At 32.6% G+C, this 10,581-nt stretch overlaps 1 protein-coding gene across 1 annotated transcript; it reads left to right on the top strand.

Moving 5' to 3' along the window:
* Positions 1–1,050: 1,050 nt before the first annotated feature.
* Positions 1,051–4,363, top strand: AT1G66210 (Subtilisin-like serine endopeptidase family protein). Its single transcript, NM_105292.3, has 8 exons — positions 1,051–1,367; positions 1,459–1,550; positions 1,649–1,746; positions 1,855–2,672; positions 2,760–3,055; positions 3,146–3,260; positions 3,338–3,515; positions 3,601–4,363. Exons 1-8 carry the CDS (start codon positions 1,251–1,253, stop codon positions 4,164–4,166), a joined length of 2,280 nt encoding a protein of 759 aa, NP_564868.2. The 5' UTR covers positions 1,051–1,250; the 3' UTR covers positions 4,167–4,363.
* Positions 4,364–10,581: the final 6,218 nt, after the last annotated feature.

Here is a 10,581-nt window from a genome sequence, read left to right as displayed (position 1 = left end):
TACAAAATTCCAAAATGATGCATCTTACTGCTATGGGCGTATTGTTACCGTTATCTTATGCTTTTATGAGAAGTAAGCAATTATAGTGCTCAAAGAAGGCCAAAACACGTTTTTTAAACCTGGATAATATTGAAAAATAACTCAAGTTACTAGAACAATGGTCCAAGTTCAAATACTTGTCTCCTAGAAGAAGAAGAAGCTCCGAAAATCCTAAGTTCCTAACCCTGGAAACAGACAATGTATAGACAAGTCATCAAGCAAAGGCCATTATTTTCACTTAGAGCCTAACTCCTAAAAATTGCTTTAGGTAAATCATTTTCACTCCAATCCTAAAACTAGGTTTCGCAATGAACCAACAAATCAAAACCAAAAAAAAACTGATTCGTTGAGGTTATGAGTCACCGGATTCAAACAAAGATCAAAATCTGTCCGTTGCGTGAATATGATTCAAATCCTCATTCCTAGTCATGGAGCTAACAATTAGCCAACTCATTTTCAATTTTTGGATATTTTCTTAACCAGGAAACATTTTTTAGACATACTTATGTTTTCTTTTTCTTTCCCTATAGCAAGTTTAACAACTATCCTTTGTTATAGATACCTTTTTAATGCTTCAAACCTATAGACTTTGAATAAGCATTTTAAGACAAAGTTTGTTGATTAATATTTGTTTTGTAAGCAATATACAATACTCTTACATGCGAATTTGAATCTGAGGGGTGATACAACAATAACACTAGCACACGATATTAGAATAATTTTCGGGAACACTCCCCAAGTTAATTTTTTCAATTTTTTTGAATGTTTATATTATTACAAACTACAATGTAATCTTAATATGTTAACCTAAACAATATGCTCATGTTCATTTATCTTACCATGGTTTTGACAGGTAATGGAAAAACAGTTGTAAGTTTTGACTCATGTTAATTCTACACCGATAATTATATAAAAAGAAACAAATCCGTTTTCGTTGTAAACCATAAACCAGACTAGTCCCAATTTAACAAAATTAGCTTGGTGTCATGTCCTATCTTCGTTGTACGCTAAAAAAAACTCCCAACATTCTTAACCAAATCCTTCATCAATTTAAATACAAGATGACGTGAACACAATCATTATGCTTCTGGGATGCAAGCAGAGAGGACATTGTTGAGGAGGTTCAAGAATTTTAAAAATTTATAATCTTGGAAGATTCTTCTAGGACAAGAATCTACCTCAACAACAACTCCTTAAATCCCAGACAAAACATGGAGTTGTCTTCTCTGATTGTACCAAATAATAAGAAGCATTTTGTAGTTGTGTTCATAGGTTTAGTATTAATCTTCAAGATAGCCTTAATTACTGCTGCCAATGAGAAAAGCCAGGTTCGTTATAAATGGTCAAATTTTGATATTATTTTTCTGCGGAGTTGCGAAAAATTTTGCAATTTTAATTTCTTGATGATGTTATATTTAGATTTACACGGTGCATTTGGGTGAGAGGCAACATGATGATCCTAATATTGTAACTGAATCACATCATGATATTCTCGGACCACTTCTTGGAAGGTAATGAATGATGAGCATTGGTAAATGCTTTCCTAAGATAATCGATGTTGCGGGAAAAAGTTGGTTTACAAATTTGTATGTTTTGACTGATAATGCAGCAAAAAAGCTTCCCATGAGTCTATGATTTATAGTTACAGACATGGTTTCTCAGGCTTTGCAGCGAAACTCACATCATCTCAAGCAAGGGAACTTTCAGGTAAATTTGAAACATTTAATGACAAGACTTGTTGAACAAGAATTAGGTCAAACTCAGAGAACAAAAACACTAATTAATAGTCAACTTCTATTTTTGGATTTGTAATAGGGCATCCGGATGTTGTTCGCGTAACGAGAAGTAAGAATATGAAACTGAAAACAACAAGGGTTAGTGATTACTTGGGACTCACTTCAGCTGCTCCAACCGGTCTCCTCCATGAAACCGATATGGGAAGTGAAGCAATTGTTGGAATCCTGGACTCAGGAATATGGCCAGATTCCAAGTCATTCAACGACAACGGTCTTGGACCAATCCCAACACGTTGGAAAGGAAAATGTGTTTCAGCAGAAGCGTTCAACGCATCGAGCTGTAACAGAAAGTTGATTGGAGCTATGTACTACTCAAAGGGTCTTGAGAGTAAGTACAACGGATCGTTTAACGCGGCAGAGAAAGGTGAGGTTATGTCCCCTCTAGACAAAATTGGACACGGAACCCACTGTGCATCGACAGCCGTGGGTTCTTTTGTCCCAGACGCAAATGTCCTCAGTCTAGCTCAAGGAACCGCGAGAGGAAGTGCCCCGCGGGCCCGTATAGCCTCTTACAAAGTGTGTTGGAACAACGAGGAGTGTTTCACACCGGATATTGTAAAGGCCATTGATCATGCCATCCGTGATGGTGTCGATGTACTATCGCTCTCGCTCGGATCTGAAGTACCTGTAGATTTTGAGGTTGATAGAGATGATTTCGCTATTGCTGCTTTCCACGCTGTTATGAAGGGAATTCCCGTGGTATGTGCTGGAGGGAACGATGGTCCTGAAAAAGAAACCATCTCTAATGTTGCTCCGTGGCTCATAACTGTCGCGGCTACGACCATGGACAGAGAATACTTCACGCCCATCACTCTTGGAAACAATATAACCTTACTGGTACGTATTTGGTTGCTTGTATCACAAGAAACTGTGACCGTTCATTTAAGTTTTAACTCTTCTTTTTCTGTGGGATCCCATTCTCAGGGTCAAGAAGGTCTATACATCGGAGAAGAAGTTGGATTCACTGATCTTCTTTTCTACGACGACGTGACAAGAGAGGATATGGAAGCCGGTAAAGCTACAGGAAAAATCTTGTTGTTCTTCCAAAGAGCCAATTTTGAAGACGATTTTGCAGCTTATGCCAAATCAAAAGGTGCTGTTGGCGTCATTATCGCTACGCAGCCAACAGATAGTATCGATGCAAGCACCGTTGATATCGCTATTGCCTACGTAGACAACGAACTTGGCATGGACATTTTATTGTACATCCAAACAACCAAGTAAGCTCATCCTCTTCACATTTATGTCGAAAATCAAACTATGAACTCCTTTGATGTAATAGAAAAAATTTCCTTGGATGATTTCTGCAGATCACCAATAGCTAAAATCAGTCCGACCAAGACGTTCGTTGGCCGACCTTTAGCGACCAAGGTCGCTAGATTTTCTTCTAGAGGTCCCAATTCACTATCTCCTGTCATTCTCAAGGTGGGATACTTTTTGCTCTCTCTTACATTCAAATTGTTTAGCATTTTCTGAATGTTACTTTTTAAATTTAAGTACAGCCGGATATAGCAGCACCAGGTTCAGGTATACTCGCAGCCGTACCAACAGGGGGAGGATACGATTTCATGTCAGGAACATCAATGTCTACACCTGTCGTGTCAGGAATAGTCGCACTTCTTAGAAAAAAACGCCCCGACTGGTCTCCTGCAGCGATCCGATCTGCTCTCGTCACAACCGGTAAATATACATAAGTTTTATTCACGCAAAAAACTTGTTTCTTGCTCCACAAGAAACACCCGGGAATAACTGTTAACCATTGCAGCGTTACAAACCGACCCATCGGGAGAGCCTATCGCAGCCGAGGGTTCCCCACGCAAACTCGCCGACCCGTTTGACTATGGAGGCGGCCTTGTAAACCCGGTGAAAGTAGCGGACCCAGGACTTGTTTACGACATGGGCCACGATGAATATGTTCATTACTTGTGCTCCGCAGGCTATGACAACACATCCATCTCAAAACTACTTGGAGAAATCTACACTTGCCCTACCCCAATTCCATCAATGCTTGATGTCAACATGCCTTCCATCACAATCCCATATCTTAGTGAAGAGATCACAATAACAAGAACTGTGACGAATGTTGGGCCGGTTGGTTCGGTTTACAAAGCTGTGATCCAAGCGCCTCAAGGTATTAACCTTCAGGTTAGTCCTGAGACTCTTGAATTCGGTTCCAACACTAACAAGACTACGTTCACGGTGAAAGTCTCCACGACTCATAGAGCGAATACTGATTATCTCTTTGGGAGCTTGACTTGGGCCGACAATGAAGGCCATAATGTAAGAATCCCTCTTTCTGTGAGAACAAGAGTTTTCAACTTCAAGATCTAACAAAATTGTTAACACTATTGTATTATACTTTGTGTAAGTAAAGTGTATCATAATCTGTTTTCTTTCGGAGGCAATGTAAATGTGATAAGAAAGCCTTTTTTTATCACTGTGTTTGTATTTCGCTCTCTCATTTTACTTACCCTCTATACTCATGATTTACCAATGAAAATATAAATAAAATTATAATATTTATCAAAAATATGAAAATTGTAATTGGACTTAGGTCTAAAACGTAAACTTTGCTATTCTACTGTGAGTAAATATTACAATTTAGCGTGGTGGATTTGCGGGAAAGTTGTTACCAAGAACTCGTTTCCATTTTAGTCAAGCGTTTAGGCGAAATTAAGATATCCGTTGCTAAATGTACGGGACAAAAATACTCAAATTGTAAAAATGGGAAATGAAGAAAGAATAGAATACTTTTTTGTGCAAATAAAAGAACAGAATACATAAAGATAAGATGTAACATGTGAGGAAAAAAGTAAAATAACAACAACCGTCCAATGAGCCTATACTAAATTACTAATAATAGGCAAATTCTATTGTTTCGTCTTTTCTCTATGTCCACCAAAATTACATAAATTGACTCAATGCTCACTCGTTGCACACACATAACACATACATATATTCGGATTAAAGTGATTGTAATCTTCTTAAGATCAAAACGTACGTAAAAGTATATTTTTGAGTGGTTGTTGATCGATCGAGACGTGAGTCGCAGAACCGATAAAAAAAAACAAGAATTTAGGTAAAAGTTAATAAAGAAAGTTATTAAAATAGATGCCAAACCATCAACCAATGATACGTATTCTGAGTTATTCGAAGGTGTAATGTTCGATATTTTAAATAGTTTGGCTATGTCAATGTGATGAATTCTAAGCAATTTAATTTGGTTAAATATATGTCATTGAGTTGTATATTTAATTTTTTCATAAATTTACTTGCATTATTGTATAAGAACTAATAAAATAATCAGTGAGAGAAATATACTATATTGAACAGTGACGTTCTTCCCTTCTTCTTAATTATTATCCTCTTTTTTCTGATGAATTCTTATTATCCATATTGAACACTATTGTATAAAAGTTTCTAGTATATATAAACATAGATGAGATCTAAAAACAAATCTTTTTCCAATGGATATTTTCAGAATTTAGAACTTTAAAGAATGCATCACTCTTACATATAAAGAAGTTAAAATAAAGAGAGGAAGAAGAGTACTTCTAAAAGTGATTCGCACCGGATTCTACCAGAGCAAGCAACTGGTTTTGTTTCTATACAAAAGCAATCTTATAATATAGACATGTTACTTTTGTTTTAAGATAATTATTTGGTTTTATCCTAAATATGCACCATGCATAAAACAAGAACCATTTGATTGTTACCTTTTTATTATACCCCTTATTTCGTACCACTTCTTATGCATTGTCGGATTATGATAATTATTCAAATTTTCTCTTTTTTGTTACGGTAGCTCTCGAAGTACTCTATTTAGAGTTTGAAAATGTTTTTCCACCCATCGGTTGTTGTATGTGGAAACCCAACATGATTTGACTAGTTCATATCTGAATAGCGTTTAAAGTATTTTTGGGTTGATCTATTCAGAAATGAGTTTAAAGTTTAAGCTCGATTTCGTTTTTAATTCAAAACTGCACACATTCATATAACCTTGTACGTAATGAGTTGCGTAATCATATGTTTTATATTATTGACGAGGATATAAAACACTGAAACGGAAGTAACCTGAATTCAATTATTGTTTAAGTTAATCGTCAGCTAACAAATTACCTATTTTATCTACATATATATATATGGTGGACTTGGATGCATGTTCGTTGCAAACTTATTACAATAAATATGTATTATTAGTAGATTAGATTTTTTATTTAAGCTAACAACGACTTTCTCAAATAATGACACTAAAACATTATGTAAGAATCTTATAGAAATACATTATGTAAGCAACTTTACGTTTTTTTTTTTGTCAACTTCATGAATACATTAAAAAAAACTGATTTTTTTTTACTTATACTGTATTATATATTGTTCTAGATAAATTATCCACAAGAAAATTTGAATTCTTGTAGAACAGGCTAAAAAATGGGTCCAAAGTTTTGAATTTCATCGTATCAAATAAATAGAAAATGAAAAGAACCTTTTTTGTTACAGGAAGTTTAAATATTTTGACAGGTTATTTGGTCCTTTCTAATAGATTTAGAATTATTTTTATAGTGATTTGCGCACATATTAAAACATCACAAAAATCTCATTTAATTTACTTATTTTACATAAAATATTATTATCTACAATTAATTTAACCAAGCAAAAAATATACCATAAAATATCATTGGTCAAAAAATACTAAATACATTTATAGTTGAAAACATTACTTAAAATGAGCCAAAACAAATTCTCTAGAACATAATTTAAAATTATACTAAAGAGTAGATGTCTGTGCACAATGTTTTCTTTTTTTCAAGTAATAGTAATAGTAAACTTCCGGAAATTTCAAAATAAGATGTAGATGATTAAAGATATATAACTACTACATACAAGAACAAGGTTGAATAATGATCAATCGCTTAAACCAATATTGAATAACCATCAAACAAAATTATAGATAAACAAGTGTAAACTTAACCATTTAGAAATGTTCTACCAAACCATGTGAGGCTGTACGTTTTGGTAGGTTATTTATAAAAATAGCATCTACATATATACTTTTACGTGGTGGGGCTATGAATTCGGAAATTGGTACCAAATTTTTTAAATAAACTTCCGAAAAGAATATGACATTTACGATCATATCTCCGGTTTCCCTTCTCCGCATTTCTCACTTTAGCATTTAAGTTTTGTACGACATCTAATTTTCACAACTTAAAATATTTATATGCTTTTAGATTTCCTCAAACATATATAATTGATGATATGTAGGTTTCTTGATATTAGATCGATAACATCTCGTTTTCAGCCTTCATATCTTCTTCGATAAATATACGAAATTTTAAATTTTCTGTTGGAAGATCTCAATCAATCTTTGGTTCTCGGTCTTTAAATATCACCCGATAATTTCATACATGGTAATACATGTGAAGTTGAACATATCTTCAAAATAATAGTTTTATATCCGGCCATCAAATCATCATCGACATTCATAACCGATCTTAGGATCAAAACAGCTACAATACCCAACGGTTAGATTATCAACATTTATACATAATCGTGGGATCGTGTTTGTGATCACCATCATGTTCATAGTTAATCGAAAACCTGATAGAAGTACATCATCATTGTTGGTTACATGTTTATGCGATGACCTGAAGGCATCCTAGATAAGTATATGAAATTGTAAGTTTTTGGTTGGGAGATCTCTCCGGTTCTTCATCTCCAAGTATTATTGTTTTTCTTTTTATATTCGAGAAAAGAAATAAAAACGAATAAGTTTGTATAAGTGATTAGAATATGTAACTGTACCAGTGTACTTAAGGCCAAATTTAAGCCTTAACCTCTATGATTAACTAGAGTGACAATGGCTAAAGTATCTTCCAAAAGGCAAAGTTGACTAACACTTGTCCCTTAATGTCCTTCTTGCGTATGTAAGAGGAGACCAATCATGGATATTTAACTATAGTATACATCTAATAAGAAATATACTATTATATAGAAAAACGTTATTATTATACATAATACTCTTCTTTTTTTTCTAAAAAAGTGATACATTTTCGGCGTTGAATTTTACTTCGTCTATAATTAAGCTACTCTGTGTTTTAGTATACAGGATGATTTAGAATTTTACTTCGTGCAAATTAAGGAAAAAGTATTAGTTGTAGATTTTATTTTTTTAACTGCAAATATGTAGGCATAGTCATAGATGAGGGGGCTCGATCGCGAGAGGACATAAATGATGAGGTACATGGAACCACTAGATATGCAGATTTGACTTTAATATATTCTAAGTTAGTTGAGATTCAGATTCTAATTCAATTATTGGAATAATGTTTACCTTTTATATTGTGCCGGAATTAGTGTACTAATTCAACTATGCGATTAGTCAGCTTAGGCACTTAAGCACGTCATTGTAAAAAAAAAAAAAAAACGTAACGTTTAATTTATTAATGTTCATAGAGACGATGTGTGAAATATTATTCAGTATTCGTAATGTAATTTTACCGCCATATATCTAACATTTTTTTTTTATCTAATCTATCATTTTAAAATTGTGTATGAACCAAAACCTAAAATTATGAAAATCTTGGTTTCTTTAATAGATTAAAACGGTATTATTTCCCTTAAACATCGTATGAGTGACTAACCTGCTTGGTACCAATTATACATATAATTCTGTACTAATTAATTGAGACAAAACAAAACAAATGAATTACTAATGAGTTAGCGACAGAAAAAAAGAAAACAAGACATGGGATACAAAGTTTTTACCGCTAGTTTTTTACCATCATCATTTTGAAACGGTAAAGAGGTTATAAATTTATATTTCATATGATTTATTTCAAAACAAAAATTGTAAAAAGTTTATTAAACTGTAAATAACTAAATAATAAGTATAAAAGAAATTGTAATATTGCTTTCTATCCTTTTTTTTTTTAGTTTGTCTTTTTTTTTTACCGTCAACTCTTACCACATTGTTTAATTGTTTCTTAACTGTATGACACCATTGCTTACCACTACATTATACTGGTAAATTATATTACCATTTCTATAACAAATCGTATCTATATGGATTTATAAAAACATTATTTGCGGTTGAAAATGAACACATTTTGCGTCGGCATCTACACTTCATAAAGTGTCGACATCAACATTTGCAAGTTGCAGATGCAATAATAAACTGAACTATTTGAATTGTACAAGTAAGTTAAATCATTTTTCTTTTCATTGGTCCGCGTAGCTTTCGAGCTTCAACGATTCTTTCTCTTACCAAATTTTTCCATTTATTTTTCCCTCCTTTTTACCTCGTTCTCATTTCCACAAAATTCTACAAAAACTTGTTTAATTTATTATATATCTTTCTTCTCTCTTGAGTTTCTTAACTAGGAAAAAACCAACAACACTTGTTAAGTTTGTTTAATTAAGAATAAATTTGGTAGATAGCAAAAAATGGTAATAAGTGAAAGTCTATATATTTAGCTAGCATTTAGCAATGAAGGCGGAGTAAATATGTTGTTAACTGTCATTTAACGGGTGACTTTTTCTCCCTGCCAAAATTAAATCTTAAACCATGATCATTAGACTTCCATATGTAAGTTAAACAAAAAAAATTCATAAATATATTATTTTTAACGTGCACATCTAATTTATCAATTAAAATCCCTAACAAAAGTATATCATAGCATAAAGCCATAAACCCAAACTCGTAAACTTTGTTGGATAAATTAGCCAATTAGGGCACCCACATAAGTAAAGAATGTTAGGAGAAAAAAAAACTAAAGTTAAATGAAAGGTAAAATCATTCAAATGATGTAACCAAAAATATTCGTTTGCTCTCATTGCTATTTTGAAAAAAAAATGTGAGTCCGTATTTAGTCGTAATGTACAAATTCTCTTCAATATAGTAAAATTAGAAAAATATCATATTCAAGTTTAAACTCAACTGTATGAAAATTAGATGGGAGGAATATTTTGGTAGAGTTTTTTTAATCGTATACTGCAAACAAGATCGTTATCTATTTACATTTTTACATTCTCACGCAGTCTAATTTTAGCAAGAGACCATCCACACTAACCTCTCAATGATGGTGACATGTTATACTAGTACTTGTTATATTTCTTCTCTCTATTATTATAACTAGTTCAAAATGTAAAAAAAAAAAACACAAAATATTTTTTATGATTTTTTTACTATTATTTTCATTTTTTATAAGAAAATCCACAAAAGGTTATGTTCGATATCGATTTGTAAAAAGACCTCTCTAACAAACTAGAGTCCAGAAAAAGGCTACCATGTCTCCACTTTTAATCAAAAAAGAAAAGAAAAAAGAGAACAAGCTATTTGGTTGGTAATGTGAAGGTCCAAATTCTACGTACGATCAGAAATTAAAGCATCTGCTTTTGTTTGTTTTTTCTTCAGTTCTTCCTCGGAAAATAAATTAATAGAATTAAGTCACATGCATTTTGAATAAATTAAGAAATACGAGTACAAAAAGTTTCAATGAAAAAAGTTTAAATAGAGATCACTTTAAATATAAGTAATTTTTTGTTCCGTAAAGGAGGCATACATTAAACATGCATAACTGAATTAATTAATTAATATTTTTAATTCTTTTTTTTATATATATGCGTTTGTGGGTGTAATTATGGCTATCCCTACGATGAAATTGCGTAACTAATAAATGATAAAATAAAAAAGCATTGCGTAGTTTTTTTTTTTACATAGCGTAGTTAAAATGGTCATTGTAGT

Source organism: Arabidopsis thaliana (genome assembly GCF_000001735.4).
Source record: "Arabidopsis thaliana chromosome 1 sequence".
NCBI lineage: Eukaryota > Viridiplantae > Streptophyta > Magnoliopsida > Brassicales > Brassicaceae > Arabidopsis > Arabidopsis thaliana.
This window is presented reverse-complemented; position numbering and strand designations above follow the sequence as displayed.